At 43.2% G+C, this 22,105-nt stretch overlaps 1 protein-coding gene across 2 annotated transcripts in view; it reads right to left on the reverse strand.

Moving 5' to 3' along the window:
• Positions 1-22,105, reverse strand: part of LOC137425632 (plexin-A1) — a 235,555-nt gene that overhangs the window by 44,367 nt on the left and 169,083 nt on the right. For both annotated transcript variants that reach the window (XM_078776907.1, XM_068114238.2), the window contains exons 16-18: positions 6,700-6,867; positions 5,591-5,684; positions 1,823-2,065 (exon numbers count right to left, since the gene is read on the reverse strand). In XM_078776907.1, the coding sequence (XP_078633033.1) occupies positions 1,823-2,065; positions 5,591-5,684; positions 6,700-6,867 (505 nt within the window). The remainder of the gene's footprint in view (positions 1-1,822; positions 2,066-5,590; positions 5,685-6,699; positions 6,868-22,105) is intronic.

Here is a 22,105-nt window from a genome sequence, read left to right on the forward strand (position 1 = left end):
GAGAAGAGAGAGAAGAGAGAGAAGAGAGAGAGAGATAAGAGAGAGAAGAGAGAGAGAAGAGAGAGAGAAGAGAGAGAGAAGAGAGAGAGAAGAGAGAGAGAAGAGAGAGAGAAGAGAGAGAGAGAGAAGAGAGAGAGAAGAGAGAGAGAAGAGAGAGAGAAGAGAGAGAGAGATAAGAGAGAGAGAAGAGAGAGAGAAGAGAGAGAGAAGAGAGAGAGAAGAGAGAGAGAAGAGAGAGAGAGATAAGAGAGAGAAGAGAGAGAAGAGAGAGAGAAGAGAGAGAAGAGAGAGAGAGATAAGAGAGAGAAGAGAGAGAGAAGAGAGAGAGAAGAGAGAGAGAAGAGAGAGAGAAGAGAGAGAGAAGAGAGAGAGAAGATAGAGAAGAGAGAGAAGAGAGAGAGAGAAGAGAGAGAGAAGAGAGAGAAGAGAGAGAAGAGAGAGAGAGATAAGAGAGAGAAGAGAGAGAGAAGAGAGAGAGAGAAGAGAGAGAGAGAAAGAGAGGAGAGAGAGAGGAGAGAGAGAGAGAGAGCGAGAGAGAGAGCATGCCTGATGGGAGCATAGGGAAATATGTGTGAGTAATGCCACGTTCTTATTTGGGAACAGGATAAGCAAATTTTTCGGGTGGATCTCCAGGTCATTCCAATTGCGCCCTTGTGTGTAATTTCTTTCATGACATTCATAACCATGCTTTGCTTGTTGTTTGTTCCTGCACACTCGCTCGTTTTTCGTTTACTCTGTGTTTTTCATTTCACAGAAGCTCAACATCCTTAGGTACGTATGCGTACCTTCCCCATATTACTAGTGAGGTTCCCGTGCTACGCATGGGTGGGAGGCCAGACGCAAACAGACAATGCAGAAACGGCGAATGCTAAAGCATGAAACCAATAAATTCCACATTCCTGTGGCACCTTCAGTCGCGCGTCAGACATGGACAGCAACTTCGTGAAGGACTTCCATGAAAAACGTACCCGTTCGCAAACAAACGGATATGTTTGTTCGATACCCAGTCAATGGCGAATCTGCATATGGCGATCCGCGAATTCACATTTATAAAGTAGAAACCGTCACGGCATTCCGTCATTCACTTGAACTCGATATCTCTTTTTTCATTCCAAACAGCATAACTCCAATCACAAATTAAATAACATTAAGATAAAAAAATAAACTTTTAACAACATTCGTGACATAAACAAATATTTAAATCCTGATGTGAAGTTCCGTACGGTTGGGTGAACACAATTACGAATTCAAAATCGTACTTGTATTCACTCAATTCCAATCATCAATTGATACTTTAACAAAACGATTAACACGATTAACGTTTAACGATTTAACATTACGATTGAATGACGGGTGTACTTGGATATTATCAAACCCGCGCATTGTGTAATTTGTCCACTTCCGCATTCGCGGCAGATTCATAATTCTCATCAAAATCTAAACAGTATTTGTATAATTTCAATAAAAGCCACATCACTGTTCATATCGGTAAATATTATTCCATCGTGTTTGGAAAAACTGGAAAATTGGGGAAATTGGAAAAATTGGAAAAACAATATAGCCTATTTTACTCCTGGGGGTCCCAAGAATACCCACCCAAAATTTTGTTGCGATCGGTTCAGCCGTTTTTGCGGTACCTGGGAACAGACGGACAGACAGACAGACAGACGGACATTTGGTGAATTATAGTAAGATTGGTGTTTAGGATGAATTGGTGAATTATTTGGCATTGACTGTTATATAACAAATACCGACATTGTAAAATAGTTTCTTTTCAATGTTAAAAAATCCAGACAATTATCTTTTCATACTCGAGATATACCTTCAGGATGACGGGTGCTCCAGGTTTTATCTCATGGGCTCCTCCGCCGACTGTGCTCAGGTGCTCGAAAATGGGGTTGGGGTAATAACTGAAATGTGTGTTGTTGAGTGTGTACATCGACTGTACACTATCCATAATGAAACCAAACTCGTCAGGATGGACTTTGGTATCTGCTAGGTTGGCAGGTACCACCAGTCCAGGTGCCTGGCATACCATCAAGCTCGAATCTTTCACCTTGCACACCTGCATAAAGAGCATGCATTTGCATTGATAGGAGAGGGACGGAGGGAGGCAATCGGCACTTGTTTATTTCCATGCCACACACTTCATTTTGGCTGGATTGCAATACGACTCAGATATTATAACCCGCAATATGTTACAGGTGTTGGGACAGCAGTGACATGAGGATTCATACATTAACACAGGTATTTGGCAAAAAAGTACCATTGGACCATAAGAAGATAATGGGATCGATAATGATTTGAGCCACTGTATGGGGTGAAGGTCAAAACACTTAAAGGAAAAGTCAATATAAATTTGGTTTCATAATCTTATTTTAATGGGACAATTCAGAAACATTTCTGACAAATATTATTAATGCTACAGGTATGACTTTTAACATCAAAGAAAACGAATTAGCCGATCCTCTCATCCAGGTAACCACACAAGTGTTTGTGAATGGTGTGATCATTTCTCTTGTTCACACATTTATATGCTCAGGTAAGTGCTTGTGATTGACCAAAGACTTTTAACCTTATTATTCTTCAAAAAATGCATCATTTAAGGTGGCCTTGTGTTTGGAGTCATCGTCATTTTTGGAAAAAAAAACAACTACAACTGAATTGGTACAACATTTTGAATACCTGTTATAAGTACGATATGGTAGTTGGGTACAAAAGACAAGGCTGATAGTCTAACAATGACGTAGCTGGGCTTGGATCTGCTGAGTGAAGGATCTGCTGGCCCACTGTCATGTGACCACATCCTCAGCTCTGATTGGTGGAAGTTAGTGAGGGGCATACAACACCAGACGGACTGACAAGCGCTGTTCCAGATGGCATTGCCCTATGCGCTATGCCCTAACAATATGGTTGCCAAATCACCTGACCAATGATGTCATCAATTGCTTTTTCTCCAGCAATGTATCCCGAGGCACGCACAATAAATTTTATACTGATCAGATCAAGTGTTGTACTTGTCGATTTATGACATCATCATGAAGGCACCTATGACATCATCATTAACATATGTTATTCCCCATGGGAGTTCTTTCCACCTTTCAATTGTTTTCCATGGAGCGGTTTTCTGACATACAGAGGTGCAAAGTTTTTCGGTTTTGCCAAGATCGCGCTCGTACCACATGTCTTATGATGTCATAACTATCATTAAACATTCTACAGGAGGAGCTGCTCATATGGAGAAAACTTCATGTGAATTGGATCAACAGTTGCAGAGAAAATGAATTTTAAAGGCAATAAATCCGCAAAATGTCAGCGGAAGGGACATACATACATACAGACAGACAAATGCTGTTCCAGGCGGCATTGCCCTACGGGCTACGTCGTAAAAAGGATAAATAAATCAAATGAGTGGAATATCGTTATGCAATAGATTATTGTGAACTTACAAGTTGACAGCTTCACCTGCACTTTGATTGTCCCTATAGTTTTCCCCACTGTGGAAATGCTTCTCCAAATCTTTCCAGTGAAGCCACCAATTCAAATCCGTTAAAATGGCGGCTTACAGCCATCTTGCATCATCTTCTACAGTTATATTGATGATATCTTCTACCGCACCCATTTGATTGTGCTCACTTCACAACATTGGGTCTGAAATTGGCACATTGATTGTAGAGAGGAGTGAGATAATGTTTTCCTCTGTCTGCCTGTCTGGCATTCAAACAAAATTGGAAATCATTCCCAACAGGAAACTTACTGTTTTTAAGGACGTCATAAAGGACACAAACAACAGGCACAAATAACTCGTATTTGTTGATATGCAGCCTGTGGCAGTTTGGCTGCATCATTGTCTGAAGGCGCGGCTGTGCCGCTGATGCAAAAGCTAACTGGTACTCATTTTGCCGATCTCGGAAGGACGACAGGCTGAGGCAACCCACCTATTGTTAGTTACCGCCATGACAGGGGCTCAAGCTCAGGACCCTAAGATCTGAAGCCAGCCACTTTAACAATTAAGTTTAAGCCAACACCAGGCTTATTTTCCTTGAATGAAGTTTATTTTCTTGAGTTATTAAGATAATGAAAGTTACCTTTAATAATAACGATGATTATTAAAGGATAATAAATTTTTGAAAAAAAATTCAATATCGTGTGAATTTTTTTTCATGTTAATTGATCCATTAATCCGTGGTGATGATGATGATTGCGACGATAAAGAGGAGTTGATGGAGATAATCGTACATAGCGATTATGGAGGCTTCTTCTTCACCCAATACACGTGCCACGCCCTCAAATGCTAGATATCGATATATTGAATGGTTCTTCGAAGTATTATGAAGGCGATTTGTTTTTTTACAGTGTTCCAATATATAATTAATTTGATATAAAGGTTTAAAGGCATCTAAATAAAAAAAGTTCATGTTTTACCACCATTTCCTCAGCAGCTATTACATCATCCTATCAAATACATACATTAGTTAGAGTCACTGTATATAGAGAGTTGTGTCAACTCAAATTTGGACGCCATTTTGTGTCTAAGTGTGTCGGATTAGATATACATGTACATTCGCGATACGGGGTGATATATTCTAAACCTGCTAAAAAAAAATTTACTACACATATTTAGTCTTATTATTACATACAGGTGATATTTGTTTTGTCAAAAACTCAGCTATTGCCGTGAAAAAGAGCTGTGTGGTGATATTAAAAGTGGTATGGCAATGCATATTACAAGCCAACACTGCATATAAGAGCTAACATTATAAGTAAGACAAACCAATGCTGTCGTTCTCTGAATTTTAATAACTTTTAGAAAGGAGTGTGGGCATATCCAATATTTTTTAAAGGGTGCCGAGAGCAATTCCGGTGTAGGACTTCCAGCCGACATATAGTCTAATACACGTAAAACAAATTCTGTACGTGGTATTGCCATATTTCTATAGTGTACAACTTCAGTTTTATCGACATTTATATTCAATTTCCATTGTAATGATTTAACAAGCTGCAAGTCAGCAGAGTCTCGAGGAGTCGATCGCTTTCCAGCTCTTTCTTCTGACTTTCGCTTCCCAAATTTGTCTTCTGACTTTATCACTTCGAAATCTATACATCTTATATTTCCCAGATTGGTTTGAACAACCAAAAGCAGAACAACCAGTCATTTTGTTTGGCAATAAACAACATTCCCGTACCAAGCTGACGTTCACGCACGGTGAAGTTAGACACAAAATGGCGCCACGAAATCACATGACCAGAAATCTCGGGTCAGCGCATGGCGCAACTCTCTTTATACAGGGACTCTAACATTAGTTATTCCTGCCCATCTCACCCCTCTCTGCGCATGTGCAGTCTGGACGAACTCTGAATCAAGGTACAGTAATAATGACAGACTTATCTTCCTCTTCATGTTCTGATTTGTGTTCAAAATATAACATTTAATTTAAATTAGTTGTTCCTCGTTCATAAACTGATGATCATAAACTGATGAGACAGACGGACGGACGGACGGACGTGACCCGATTTCTTAACCCCGCTTTTCGCTTTGCGTGTGTGGGGTAAAAAAAGGACGTATGATAGATAGTGGTCAAATACTTACATTGAGAGTCTCCGTGCCATTGTACTTTGCTCGAATCTTGGGATCTTGGATGAGGTGGAGGTTGGCTCCAAACACATTGATAGGTGTGCTACCACTGTTCACGCACAAACAGAAAATGGGTCTTTTATATCTATTAAATCATGTTTTACCAATAAATACCATTCAGGGAGAGAAATAACAAAACTATTACCATAATGCAATGAAAAGCCAATCACATATATATGATGTGGCAACAAACAAGGTAAATGTGTCACAAGAAGGAACACAAATCACAAACGGTGATGAGGTGAAGCAAAACCTGCTAATGATCCCGACTGGAAGGGCCAAAAAAAAGACGAGGGTTGTGTGTGTGTGTGGGGGGGGGGGGGGGGGGGTGTCGGCTATGTGTGTGTGTGTGTGTGTGTGTAGGGTGTGTGTGTGTGTGTGTGTGTGTGGGCTATGTGTGTGTGTGTATGTGTGTGTGTGTGCGTGTGTGTGTGTATGTATGTACGTGTGTGTGTGTATCCATGTGTGTGTGTATGTGTGTGTGTGTGTGTGTGTGTGTGTGTGTGTGTGTGTGTGTGTGTGTGTGTGTGTGTGTGTGTGTGTGTGTGTGTGTCGTTAGTTCTTATCTCAATATTTGGGTTTTAGAAGGTGGAACGGAGTCCTCCCAGGATTCAAAGTATCCACCCCCATTTCAGTGAAGGATTGCTATTCATGGACGAAGTTGTGAGTTTGTGTTGTTCTCAGTTTTGTTCCAAAGGTTCTTTCCAGGATCGTCACTGATCTCCACACAGCCTCCAACTGTAGTTCGGTTGTGGTCATGTTCCCAGGGATGGTTTTCAAGATCTCTGTAAGGTTCTTCTTTATCATTCTCATTGCCCCAATTATCACCGGTACAATTTTGATCTCTTCAGCTTCCAGGATCTTTTCATCTCATTCCTGAGGTATTGATATTTGACCTTTTTCATGATTTTTCATGATGGGCCATGATCGCAGTGGGCCATAATAATAACACGTTCACTGTTCAGTTAATCATGATATTTTGTTCAGAATGAGTGCGTGAGGCGAGAGCCATTCTAACTTTGAACGAATGTTATCTTTGAACTCAAAAGCAAACAATCCCGTACTTGTGGATGGTCCAGAGTGGCTCAGCGTATTGAAAAGTCGGGTCGGGGCGATACACGTATTGTAGTTCACTGTGCAAATGCGCACGGTCAATGGAAACGTCCACGACCACAGGGCCTGCACCTGCTGCTAACCCCGGTGCTCGGCAGGTAATCTTCCTGGCCGCCCGGCTGCACACACACACACACACAGTCATACGGACACACGCAAACATTAACACTCTCTCAATTTAATACATTTACAGTATATATTGAGGTTCAATAAAACATTCCACAGCACAAGTATCAGGGTTACTGTCTGACAGAATTGTGGAGATACAGCAAACTTGCCATTGAGCTCTGACATTCTGGACCCGACTCGGAACTGGATTGGTGCTTCAAACATAGAGTGTTACATCAAAAATAGAAACTGGATTGGTGCTTCAAACATAGTGTTACATCAAAAATAGAAACTGGATTGGTGCTTCAAACATAGTGTTACATCAAAAATACAAACTGGATTGGTGCTTCAAACATAGAGTGTTACATCAAAACTAGGAATTGGATTGGTGCTTCAAAGATAGGGTGTTACATCAAAACTAGGAATTGGATTGGTGCTTCAAAGATAGAGTGTTACATCAAAACTAGGAATTGGATTGGTGCTTCAAAGATAGGGTGTTACATCAAAACTAGGAATTGGATTGGTGCTTCAAAGATAGAGTGTTACATCAAAACTAGAAACTGGATTGGTGCTTCAAAGATAGGGTGTTACATCAAAACTAGAAACTGGATTGGTGCTTCAAAGATAGGGTGTTACATCAAAACTAGGAATTGGATTGGTGCTTCAAAGATAGGGTGTTACATCAAAACTAGAAACTGGATTGGTGCTTCAAAGATAGGGTGTTACATCAAAAAAAGAAACTGGATTGGTGCTTCAAAGATAGGGTGTTACATCAAAAATAGAAACTGGATTGGTGCTTCAAAGATAGGGTGTTACATCAAAAAAAGAAACTGCATTGGTGCTTCAAAGATAGGGTGTTACATCAAAACTAGGAACTGGATTGGTGCTTCAAAGATAGGGTGTTACATCAAAACTAGGAACTGGATTGGTGCTTCAAAGATAGGGTGTTACATCAAAAATAGAAACTGGATTGGTGCTTCAAAGATAGGGTGTTACATCAAAAAAAGAAACTGGATTGGTGCTTCAAAGATAGGGTGTTACATCAAAACTAGGAACTGGATTGGTGCTTCAAAGATAGGGTGTTACATCAAAACTAGGAACTGGATTGGTGCTTCAAAGATAGGGTGTTACATCAAAACTAGGAACTGGATTGGTGCTTCAAAGATAGGGTGTTACATCAAACTAGAAACTGGATTGGTGCTTCAAAGATAGGGTGTTACATCAAAACTAGAAACTGGATTGGTGGCTCAAAGATAGGGTGTTACATCAAAACTAGGAACTGGATTGGTGCTTCAAAGATAGGGTGTTACATCAAAACTAGGAACTGGATTGGTGCTTCAAAGATAGGGTGTTACATCAAAACTAGAAACTGGCTACCTGCAACCACATTTCCAAGCTGGCCTCCAAAGCCAGTCGCCGACTGGGCATCCTCCGTCGTGCGAAGTCCTTCCTAGGCACACCTGAGCTCCTCACCACATACAAGGCTTTCATCCGCAGCTCAATGGAATACTGTTCTCCCCTATGGGCTGGTGCTCCTGCCTCACACCTTGCTCGGCTTCACGCTGTTGAATCCAAAGCTTTCAGAATCATTGGAATCTCCCGCGATGAAGCTATCTCTGAGGGCCTTTCACTCACTCACTGCAGGCAGGTAGGTGGTCTTTCTGTCTTCTACCGACTCCTCTCCGGCCTTGCTCCCCCAGCTCTCTCTGTGCTCTGTACCCCAAATATTCCTACAGGTCGCACAAGATCTGCCAGCAACCCTCTGATGGTTAAACTGCCGAAATCTCGGCTCTCTGCTCACCTTCACTCTTTCATTCCTCTTTTCTCCCGCCTCTGGAACAAACTCCCACACTCACTTCAATCACACTCCTCCCTCCAGGTCTTCAAAACAGCTGTTCACCACCATCTCTTATCTTCCCCCATCCAAAACCTTGATCTTTTCTACCCCCACTAATTCACCCCAGATCCACCTTGTTTGAAATTCCAACTTCTTTCCTGGAAGTCTTGGCAGTGTCCATATGTTTTATACCTCTCCCACCCCCCCCCCCCCTTCCCATGCCTTCCCCCCAAAGCCCTCTCCCTCCCACAGTTCTCTCGATGTCTCCATGTCTCTCGGTCCCTGCTCTCAAATGTTGTGTTTGTGTCCTTCCCCCTCTCTCCCCATCTTGTCTACCGCTCCCGATGTTATTTGTTTTGTATGTCTGTTTGTCTTTCATGTGTGATTAATGTTCGCTCTTTCACGAGCCTCGATCTTGTATACAAAAAAAAAAAAAAAAAACCCTCTGATGGTTAAACTGCCAAAATCTCGGCTCTCTGCTCACCTTCACTCCTTCATTCCTCTTTTCTCCCGCCTCTGGAACAAACTCCCTCACTCCTCGCTCCAGGTCTCCCTCCAGGAGTGGGATTGAACCTCCAGGTTCAATCCCACTCCTCCCTCCAGGTCTTTAACACAGCTGTTCACCACCATCTCTTATCTTCCCCCATCCAAAACCTTGATCTTTTCTACCCCCGCTAATTCACCCCAGATACACTTTTTGAAATACAAACTTCTTTCCTTGAAGTCCTAGCAGTGGCCATGTGTTTTGTTTTGTTTTTTACCCCTCACACCCCCCACCCTTCCCATGCCTCCTCCCCCAAGCCCTCTCCCTCCCACAGATCTCCCGATGTCCTTGCTCCCCATATTGTCCTCCCACTCCCTTTATGATATGTTTTATGCTTTATGTACGCCAGTTTGTCTTTTTGTGATCAATGTTAGTTCTTACACGAGCCTCGATCTTGCATACAATGAAAGAAAGAAATAAATAATAATAAAAAAGGTGTGAGATGCACGACACCGATTTGCACACAGTGATTGCTGGTGAATGAAAAAGCTTCTCAGAGTAGGTAATTGCTAACAGGAACCCTGTCCAAATTCCAAATTGCTGCCATAACTCGGTCTACAATGTAGAACCATCAAATCGGGGCTCTGTAATTCCCTTACACACATATGACCAATAATAGTCCATGGCAGAGACTGATACATGACCAGGATAAGTAAAACAACAACAACAGCATCATCATGTTTATGCTACACTACCGCAATAGAAGAATAACTGCATACACACAGAAAACATGTATTTAAAGCTAGTGCACTCTCATAACAAGTCATAGGACACTTCATTCGATCTGTGAGAATGGCTCACATATGCATCTGACCTGTGTAACTGGAAACCGTCTCATCGTTCAATTATAGTGAGGAATGTCCCCAAGGAATGAGTTCCTGAAGTTACAAACAGGAATAATAATAACTACATGGTTGTCAGAGAGTTGGTATCTCCATCAGGATGATTTCAACTATTCTTGTCCCCAAGTCTTTGAGGGAGTAGTAGTGGGTCCACTATGTCATGAACATTTACATGGATGAAAAACCCTGGACAGGTTGATACTCTATCATAGGTACTGTAGGTTATGGAAGGAATTTGTAATTTCGCCAGCACACAATGTCATGCTCTTGCAAAAGAGACAATGGGATCTCTAGCTGAATGGTGGCACACAGGATACCGTTGGAAGGACATTGATGCTCTTTCCGACCTTTGAAGCACCAGGGCGACAGTTTATAGTTGGGTATAGAATCCATAAACCCAGACTATACGGATGAGTATGCTACCTCTGCACTATCCTGCTTGTCCTTTGGAATGTCCTTTCCAACTCCAAATAAACTGCAGACAATGTAATGATGAATTGGAAGGTTAAAGGCAACATAATCCCTGACCAACAATTTAGTAAAACATCAAATATCACCTCTGATTAATATATATAATTATATATATATTTAACCAAAGAAGCACACTGACCCTATGACATGACGCTGACGTCATGTGCATAAATTACACGATGTATAAATTCAATCTGTGTATATATTGTTATGAATTTTGGGTATGGTGATATATAGATCAAGGTAGATCTGCATAGGTAGGTGCTCAGATGATCGTGGGCAGCAAGAACCATCTCGATGTAAGTCAGGGACCTGTCTAGCCCGAATGTCGGATTAATCTTGTGTCTTCGTCCCCGCCATGAGAGGGCTGAGGCTTGTTGACTAGATTAGGGCATAAGGATAAAATTCCATTGTACGTCGTTCTCACTGTGATCTATCCATTGTCCCATATGGCAACACACATGGACACGTAGGTTAGGAATCCCACCATTAAAAGCACCACACATAGCATTTAATAAAACCTGACCGGAAGTACAGACAGCAAGCGGCCGCACAGTAATACACCATGGTAATGTAACACCAAACAGGCAGGCCGAGAGGCACGCCCAGAAGGAGTCGTGATTGCCGGGGGAGGGGCGAGTAATAAGCAGATCGCTCATTAGCAGAGTAAGGATGGTGAAGGACGTGCCACACTGATTGGCCACCGACCGATGGCATGACACCAAGGGCGCGAAGCGCTCGGCCAATGAGAGGGAACGGACACGATCAAGAGATTCGAGAGGTCAAGAAGCGACGCATTGATTGGGGGGAGGGAGAGCTGACGTCACAAGACGGCCGGTAAAACAACTCGCTGGCCAACATTTCCTTCGTCTCGTCTTTGGATTCCTTCCTGCCCGGACCTCTCTTCCCTTCTCGCCTTCTCTTGTATTGGATCTCGTTCCGTTTGGACCCTTGCTTGTTGGATGTTTGATAGACGTTGGAGCGCCGACAATTCTCTTACCCGGCATTCATGCACGGGACCTCGCGGGGACATGAGGCTTGCCACGCAGCGGTGTACATGGGCCTGGTGGAGCGGGAACGAGGGCGCATCAAGGCCTAATTCCCGCCCAACTGGAGCCGCGTCCGGACTGCATGCTTGGAGCCGACGATACCTGACGAACCCTGACACACCTCAGCTAGACGGAGATAAGCCTGCACCCACAAACACAACGTTTATTTTATTTTATCCTCACCATTTGTCTGTTGTGCAAGTCTGTGTGTAAGAGCGCTCACTAAGGGTTTTAGCTGTACCAGTGCGTTTCTTTGTATCGGGATCCGGCAATAAAGCCGCGTTTATTTTTGTACCATAAATCAGGTTTTTGTGAGTTAATTTCCACAGGGTTGAAGACGCTTGCACGCGCGCACCGTTAGGTAAATCCTGCTTCTTCTTCTTTCCTTTCTTCCTCCCGGCATATGAAGTTGTCTGAGAATTGTCATTGTCTCATGCATCAATGGACCATCATATGCTTTGTCCAAGTTTCTTTCTAATATTCTCAGGCATTTGGTGGGAAAAACAGAGCGAACTTTACGCAACAGCTCGGATTTTGCTCAGCAAGTGAAGCATGTGACCATCAAACCGCACGAATCCATGGTGTCCTGCGATGTGGTGTCTTTGTTTACCAACGTTCCCAGAGCTTTGGCAGTTGAGGTGGCCGGGAGGCTGTTATTATAAGACAGTTCCTGGAAACAGACGGGTGGCATGTTAAATCACACAGATGTGTGCGTCTTCTCAATGCTTGCCTGTCCTCCACGTATTTCGTTTTTAACGGGATATACTATAAACAGGTGTTTGGTACCTCCATGGGCTCTCCGGGTATCTGCTGTGGTGGCACACATGGTGAAGGAGGAGTTGGAGTAATGTACCATCCCATCCCTCATAACACAGCCAAGTGTATGGTATCGTTACGTGGATGACACGTTTGTCATCTGTCCCAGCGAGTCAATTAGTAACATACATGAGGCTATTGGGAAGACCTTTCCTTCCATCTGTTTCACCCTTGAAAAGGAACGGAATGGATCCATCGCCTTCCTGGACACCTGGGTGACAAGGGGTCCAAGAGGAAATTTGAACATCACTGTTTACAGGAAACCCAGTCACACTGACTGGTACTTGGATTTTGACTCTTGCCATCCCATGGACCACAAACGAGCTGTTGTGCACACCCTCCTTAAAACAGCATGTGATTTACCATCGACAAATCAAAGATAAAAGGAGAGAAATAAAACATCTACAAGATGTACTGAAGAGCAATGGCTACCCGGACAGATTGTTACCAAAATGGGATGCGATCTTGGCGAAGCCTCGCAACAGGTCTTTCACAGGGGTACAACCAAAAGGTTATTGTGTTTTGCCTTTTGTGCCGGGGGTGTCCCAAAGGATTGGCAGAGTGTTAAAATTGGCAGGTGTGAGGGTAAGTTACAAACCTATGTTCACCATGAAACAGGCACTAATGCATGTTAAGGATAAGCTTCCAAGGAATGACCTGGGCAGGGGGAGAACATTAAGACAACGTGTCAATGAGGACCGCAAGGCCTTCAAATATCAAATTCAAAGATCAAATGGATCTCGTTCCATTTGATCTCATTCAAACTATCCAAAGAGATCTGCCATTGCCAAACATGGTCTGAAGGCTGGCCATGTTCCGCTATGGGATAGTGCCAGCATTTTGGGGGCAAACCCCAGTAAACGAAGGAGGAGGATTTTGGAGGCATGGCATGTGGAGGAGTCTTTTATGTCGCTCACAGAGGAGGTGTTGGATTTACCACTATCTCTTGGCCCTCTCATGCAGAAACTGCATCACCAAGCATATAAATTATTACCAATCATGTTGTTTTGTTTTTTTTCATCGATTTATTTGAATTATGCTACATTTTGTTTGATTCAACGTGTGATTTAACGGTTGTTTTGATGTAACATCCCAAGGTGTGGTTTCAGTGTTGCAACGGTTTTGATGTCCGGTTTAAATTTGAATGGCACGAGTTGTTCCAGAATGGTATTGATTGGTGGTTCGGTGTCCCCACCCCTTTTCCCTTATATAAGGGAGGGTGCAGAGTTGTTTTGCTTCACTCTTGAGAAAGGTCAGTGGATGCACGTTTGTCCGTGTTGCTGATCGAAACGTCGAGCAGTTGCTTGGTGTTTGCTCATTAAAGGTTGGAGAACTAACAATGGATTCATTTGATTTTAATCCCAACCGCAAGTCATTACTATATACAGTGAAACCTTGACTTACGAGTTTAATTCGTTCTGTGACCGAGCTCGTAACTCAATTTGCTCGTTTCTCAAATTAAATTTCCCCATTAAAAGGCATTGAAATACTATTAATCCGTTCCAGCCCCCAAAAAACCACACCAATTTTTTTTGTTACGTGTTTTTAAATAAGAAAAATGTACTTTATAAATAACAAATAATGTATAAACAAGCACGACCTCGTATATACTGTTCATAATAAAAGAGAATGTTGTAGCGACCCATGGGTCCCCCAAGCAAGACCGGCATCAGAATCTCCTTGCTCCAGCCGGTGACGTCACCGGCGGGGATCCCCGGCGCCAGAGTGGCTGGTCACGTGACCGCCAAAGCGTCCCGCGCGTGCGGGTATAATGAGCTACACCTGTGGGTCACGTGACCACTGAAGCATGCCTCGCTTGAGAGGCGTGGCTTTCGGTTTCGGTTTGGGTTTTTGGTTTTGCTTTATAAGGCAGCCCGATAAACGGGCTTTTTAGTGTTCCCGAGTTGGTTTTACGAATAAACATTTTCTCGGACGAGTTTGTGCCTTGCCATCCTTTTATCCGTATTCTGCTGGAATCCAGACTCCTTCAATGTAAAGAAATAAACTGGTTTTATTAAGTGTTGTGGCGGACGCGAAAGCACTGACGTGGTGACATCACCCCGCACACCAAGTGGGGGTGGGCCACGCCGGGGAGAGAGGCGTGGCCTCAGGATATAGACGGGGTGCGCAGCCTTGAGCAGCTTAGTGCTGCAGTTTGAATAAAGACTTGTATGAACCGCGTTGTCCGCTTGCTCCTTGCGTAAGCATTAGCGCGCGCAGCATCGCGCTACAGTGTATTTACCTTGAAGATCAGACGAAGATGCTGGCGGAGGTGGAGGAGATAACTTTTGCCCTTTTCGCCACACTTTCCTCGCTTTCACTTGCAGGGCGTTTCAATAAAAACCTGTCCAACGAGGTTTGTTTCTTCCTCCCTTTCAAAATGTTTCGAAAATTCTCCATCTCTTCATGGATAGAGGTCCGGAGCTTTGAAATAATCGTAACGCCCTTTAGGCTCCGGGCCAGGTATGGTCCATCTGCACCCCCCCCACAACTCTCCGACCCTGGGTTTTTCTGAACCATTGGGGTGTCCTGGGGTGGAAATCAACTGGTAACAGTAAATAAACTTGGACTCACTACCCATTTGGTACCTATATTGGATGGTACCCTCAAAACAGCATATTTTTAAATCCGCGTTGCGCCATATTCGACACACGTGTTCTTTTGGTATTTGTGCCTGCTAATATTAACTCAGAATAAAAAGTTATATACCAAAAGAAAGCTGTTCATCTACTGATCATCATAGAATATTGACACATTACTTATAATGGTACCTTAATGGTCATAACTAGTGCTGAATAGCAGTACCCCACTTTAACGTAACATAATTCGGTATCGACCGTACTATTTCATCTTACACACATAATATGAACACATTACACCTGATATGCTTACATATATATTTTATTGGCTTTCTCCTGTATATCAGCTTTAATTTGATACCAGATACATCCCCATAGCTTCAATTCTCTTTTTTATACAGCGTGTCAAAGATACTACCGGTATGGGGTGATATTGTAGGCGATGCTGCATTTGTCAATTTACAAATGCTGCCACGTATATCATGTACATATATGTTGGACACATGACAAATCTATGTATTGTTAATATGTGTTACTTAATATATTGTTGTATTGATGTATCACTGTAGTTTATTGCAGGAATTTTGACGAAAATGGCATGCAGATCCTTCCATGTTTGTATCCTGCGTAAATTGAGATCATCAGATTGTACAATTATGTTATTTAAGTGTCTCTTACAGCGACAGAACGAGTCAATTAGTTAAGTTAAACACCTTTTTTTACATAGTTAAGTATGCAATATAAGATATTTTTTATAATTAAGATGCAATTTATAATAATTATTCAGCTTGGTACTTACCAATATTTTGATGTGTTTTGCAGGTGAAGTAACAACGCTAATATGGAACATCCGGCGCGAGCGAAACGTACACGTGAGAGTGAACAACCACCCATTGTGTGCATAACTCATGTAAAGGGACTGAGCTATGGAGAGTTGCACTTGTTATCTGGACTCAAAAATTCTGAGAAGAAATTGGCCAAGCTGCAGGAGGTCAAAGAAAGACGCCTTGCACAACCCCCACAGTCTCCGCATATGATGAAGGACACATGTGATTTGGTCCCTGAATCTCTGGCCGAACACCATGGTTTCCACTGGGAGTGTTACAAGCGTTTCACGATGAACTTAGACAGACTGAACCCTCCTACTGCAGGTACATCTGAAACAACTGGTGCCACAACTCAGCGGATGGCCCGTACTAGTTCTGGTGACAAGATCATATTTAAGCCAGACTGTATCTTCTGTTCTTCGGAAAGTCGTAAAAAAGTGAAAGTGCATGGCAGTTGGACTACCCAGGGGATGAGCCAGTTCGAGTATGAAGGCTGGAAGCCGGTACTGGAGATGGCTGAAATGAAGCAAGATGAAACGCTCTTAATGAGGATCCGAGGCCATGATCTTTTTGCCTCTGAGGCAAAGTTCCACAAAACTTGCCGTATGAAATATATGCAAAAGCCAGAGAAATGGCGCAGTACTGACGAAGAGGCACAGCACCATCAAGGAGAATTAGAAGAAGCCCACAGACAGGCATTCGATGTGGTATGTGATGCCATTGAAAGGGATGTGTTAATGGCCAAGAAGATAATGAAACTATCCGACCTGAGGCAAATGTATGTCATTAACCTGCAAACCAGCAAATATGCGAATCCTGACTACCGAGCCAGCAAACTAAAACTGAAGCTTGAAAACCACGAGCCTTTCAGGGAGAGACTATCATTCTGTGATCTGGGAAAGTCCTACATAATATTCAGCACTGCAATTGACGTCCAGACAGCAGTGAAACAAGCCTTCAAATTGGGATCAAGAGATATGATTGAGAGTGCAGGTAGCCATTTACGACTGTCAATTCTGGATGATTTCTCGAATGCCCCAGAACTGAAATGGCCACCAAGTCCTTCTGATCTCCAACAAATGGACGATGTTATACCAGATTCACTCAAGAAGCTGCTATGCTACATCATAACTGGAACAACATCAGCAAGGTCACAACGAAGCCAGCGATTAGTTCAATCAATCGGCCAAGATATCTGTCGCGCTGCCACCAAAGGCTCTTGGAAGCTTCCAAAACACATCATCATGTGCACGTCCCTGAGACATCTATACAGAAGTGAAAAGCTCATAACCCTTCTTAATAGAATGGGACACTGTGAGAGTTATTCATTTTCACTTGAATTGGAGACTGCACTGGCCGAATCAGTGATGAAGTCATCGACACAACTCTCCAACCAAATCATCAGGTCACCACGAGAGCCGTCTGTCTTCCACTCGGAGTTTGACAATTTCGACTCATTGGTGAATGATCTGACAGGAAAAGGTTCTGTTCATACAGCACACGGGATCATGATGCAAGAAGTCAGTGATGATCATGCCGCATCTGGTCCAGCAAGGCCAACTCAAGTTAGGACCAAACGGCGTTCTCTGCAGTTGACGGAAGCAACCATATTACCTGACTGCTATGTGACCAAAAGACAAAGCCCGAAACTTCAAGTAAAACAGCTTCAATATCCAGGATCTGTAGGAGAAAGAGGAACATCGACCAAACTCCAGACTCTATGGATCATGATCCGTCTCAAGGCAGAAACACAACAACAAGTTCCTGGTTGGACCGGTTTCATCTCAGAGACAGGTGAAATACCAAAGAAGCTCACAACGATAGACTACTATCCCGTCATCAATCAACCAATTACCGAGTACAAAACTGTCCAGGAATGCTTGCGTGCTGCTGAAGAGGCCACCAGAGAAGTTGGCCAGCCTTATGTCATTACCACATTCGATTTGGGGGTATGCATGAAGGCATTCCCCCTAGTATGGAACTCCCCCGACAAGTACGAAAGTCACATCATTCTAATAGGCACCTTCCACCTTGTTTGTGCTTACATGAAAATTATGGGTAAGAAGATGGCTGGGTCTGGTCTGTCAGATATCCTCCTGGAAGCAGGATTGATCGGTAGTGGATCTATCACAGGTGTGATGTCGGGAAAGAATTATGACAGAGCGTTACACTGTCATAAACTTATGCTGGAATGCTTGGAGAGGCTTCTCTTGGCGGAATACCTCAACGAAACTAATGCTGATGACCTGTTCGCGTCCCTCCCTGACGACTCAACTAGAAGACTGCAAGATCTTGTTGAATCCCCCAGTCAAATGACCTTAGAAGCTGTCTCGACGGATGAACTCATCATGAAGGTCATAGATAACTATGATACATTTCGACAGAGTGTAGCAAAGGGACGATTGGGGAAAACTGCTGAGCTCTGGGTGTCGTACATGGACCATGTACGTCTAGTCCTCTCACTCCTTGAAGCTGTAAAGACTAACAACTTTGTCTTGTATGTTGCGTCCATCAACGGTATGACTCCCCTCTTCTTCAGCTTCGGTGGCCAAAACTACGCCAGGTATTTGTCGTATTTCTCCATCTTCTTAGCCAACGTAGATAGCTCGCACCCGGGAGCTTTGACCCTCATTCGACGAGGAGCAATCAGTGTTGCTCGCTCCTTTATCCCTGGGAATCGCTGTGCTGTTGACAAGACAATGGAGGAAACCTTCATGAGACATGCAAAGTCTCATGGTGGTGCTGGTGCGGGTATATCTGGACTACTCACCAATTACCAGGCATATCAGAGGTGGGTCCGCACCCTTCACGAAAGGTCTCTCTACGTTGATGCATGTCTTGGTATGGCTCACATGACAGACAGCGGACAGGACACTAAGCATCGTGATGTACGTCCCAGAGAGGTGAGAAAAGGAGAGAGGTTGGTGAAGAAGACCATGGATGCGGTATGCAGTTTCCTGAATCCATTCACGGTAGACACAAAGGACCAGCTGTTGATTCTATCGTCAGGCGGTGCAGCCTCTGATGATGTTGCTGCAGATGTTCTGAAGGCTGAAGCCATCGGTCAACAAGCTCATGATAAATTTGTTGAGGTCCGACTGAAAACTGGCGAAGATTTTTTTGAACCAGTAAAACGACTCAATCTCAAAACTCTGAACAACATGAACAAAAGTTCCAAGACCAAGACATCAAAGAACAAAGTCACCCAGTTCAAGCACCAGGGAAACGTTGCATTTCAGCTTTTGCTGAAATCGCAAAATCAAGGGCTACAACTTGACCTAAAGGAACTGATGTCATACCCATTAACTCCAGTACCATACAGCTTGGCGACCGGAGATGGGTACCTAGCAAAGACAGACAAGGCAAAGGCATTCCAGCTCCTGACCAAGGACTGTACTGACATCACTGTACCACAGGCAAGGGTCACCCTGACAGTGTATGACGGAAATGCCACCTTCTACTATCTAAAAGACATTCCTAACAACTTCAGCCAGATCTGTTCCAAGGTCTTTGACATCATCAGTAAGACAGGAGATGTGGTGTTCAGCACAGATCAATACCTACCTGGATCAGTGAAGTCGATGGAGAGGCGACGTCGCGGCTGTGGAGAAAAGTTGATTCTAAAAGGAGAAGCTACAAAGAAACCGCAAGATTGGAAAATGTTTCTCTCGAACGACGAGAATAAAATCCAGTTCATCCGACTGCTACTCAGGCTCTGGAACATTGACCAGTATGCTTCTCGGTGCCATGGTCGAAAAGTGATCTTGATATGTGAAGGGAAGGCATACCAACTCACATCCACAGATGGTCAGACAACAAATGCCAAAGAGTTGCCTCAGCTGGAATCGTCTCAAGAAGAAACAGACTCGCGCGTGATATTATACGTAAACTACGCCAGGAGCCAGAAATATGAGTTTGTTCGAGTGAAGAGCCCAGACTCGGATGTATTCTTCATCTTACTGCACTACGCCGCATCGATAAACGACATAAAGATACTGTTTGACACAGGCACAGGAAACAAGCAGAGGCTAATAAACGTCAGTAAACTCGCAGCAGACTTCGGCCAAGAGAAGAGTACTGCTCTTATGGCACTTCACGCCTACAGCGGTTGTGACAGCACTAGCGCTTTCCGAGGGATTGGAAAAATCAAACCTGTTAAAACGCTGCTTCGTCTGCCGCAATACATCCCTATTCTCAACAAGCTTGGAGATACGTGGGATGTGCCAGAAGAGCTGAACAATCAACTAGACAGCTTCACATGTGCCATGTATGGAAGAGGAAAGGTATCACACGTTGATGATCTGCGACTCCTGAGAATAAATGAGCTATGTGCCAAGGAGAATCGTCACCTACCCTCAGGCAATGTAGACATGGCCAATATTCCACCATGTATGAGGAGCCTCACACAGCACATCCGAAGGGTCAACCACCAAGTGGGAATTTGGAAGAGAGCTCACGTTCCTCGACCAAGGATTCCCAAAGCAAGTCCAGGCCATGGCTGGGAAGAAGAGAAAGGCTGCCTGGATCCTCTCTGGTATGATGGAGACATGCTTCCGCGTGAGCTGGCTGATATAGCTCAGGTCATGTCAGACGACGATGAGAGTGATGATGAATCAGGTGATGAAACACCTGATGATATGGATCGTGTTTTGTACAGTGATACCGATGAAAGTGACAGTGACGATGACTGATCATGATGGACATATGCCATTCGTGCAAGCAAGCCAACTTGACTGCACTCATGCAGTGTTTGACTTTTGTTGATAATTAACAAAATGCAATTGTTTGTTTGTGTTCTTTTGAGAGTGGATACTTGTATTATATGATATAATGTGGTTAACTGAGTGTACGACATACATATGTAATTGTAGGGATAAAACTGACTGTTAATATTATTATGATATCTGTTGTTGAGCAATAATGTTTGGTTTATCATCAAAATATTCGATACTAAAAATTTTTTCAATGGGATGTTAAAATTTAGTTTCAAATAAGAAATATTTTTACTTTTACAGTAAATATTCGAGCATTACATTGTTACTGTTCTGTGGAAGGTGTTTGACCCAGTGTATGAATATTAATATGATGATATTAAAAACTACTGTGATTAATAAACAAGTTTTTCTTGTTTAATATGTTAATAAGATGGCAGTATGATTATGATATTCGATTATGAATGACATTTATAAGTGTAATAGGCAGTTCTTTTGAATATAGACAAAGACTGTTACCGAGATTATATGATTCATGGTTCCCGCGAAACAGGTAGTATCTTTGACACGCTGTATAAAAAAGAGAATTGAAGCTATGGGGATGTATCTGGTATCAAATTAAAGCTGATATACAGGAGAAAGCCAATAAAATATATATGTAAGCATATCAGGTGTAATGTGTTCATATTATGTGTGTAAGATGAAATAGTACGGTCGATACCGAATTATGTTACGTTAAAGTGGGGTACTGCTATTCAGCACTAGTTATGACCATTAAGGTACCATTATAAGTAATGTGTCAATATTCTATGATGATCAGTAGATGAACAGCTTTCTTTTGGTATATAACTTTTTATTCTGAGTTAATATTAGCAGGCACAAATACCAAAAGAACACGTGTGTCGAATATGGCGCAACGCGGATTTAAAAATATGCTGTTTTGAGGGTACCATCCAATATAGGTACCAAATGGGTAGTGAGTCCAAGTTTATTTACTGTTACCAGTTGATTTCCACCCCAGGACACCCCAATGGTTCAGAAAAACCCAGGGTCGGAGAGTTGTGGGGGGGGTGCAGATGGACCATACCTGGCCCGGAGCCTACTTGGCTGGCGTTATAGCCTTTATCGACTCCTTCTGCTTCAAAATCGTACATATCGTAGAAGTACTACGATCGTACTGCCTCGCCAAGTCGACAACACGCACACCTCGCTCATGTTTTTCGACGATTGCGTGTTTTATATCCAAGCACATCATCCTCTTCTTCTTCTCAGTACTGCCCTTGGCACTCAATTTCTTAGGACCCATGGTTAAAACGAAGAAATTTTCCAAAATAACCAACATGCGAAAACAAAGCAGCAGCGATATACGGCAGAGATGCTTGCACGGCAAGATAACCACGTGACCGGAACGCTCGTTGGGCCACCTGGTGGCGGGTGGCGTAAGCTCGTAACTCAGATCTCGGCTCGCATCTCAAAGCAAAAAACCGCCCGAGCGACGGCTCGTATCTCGGAAAACTCGTAAGTTGGTGCACTCGTAAGTCAAGGTTTCACTGTATATATATATACAGACTT

The sequence above is a fragment of the Myxine glutinosa genome, chromosome 4 (genome assembly GCF_964187855.1).
Source record: "Myxine glutinosa chromosome 4, kmMyxGlut1.1, whole genome shotgun sequence".
NCBI classification, from domain to species: Eukaryota; Metazoa; Chordata; class Myxini; order Myxiniformes; family Myxinidae; genus Myxine; species Myxine glutinosa.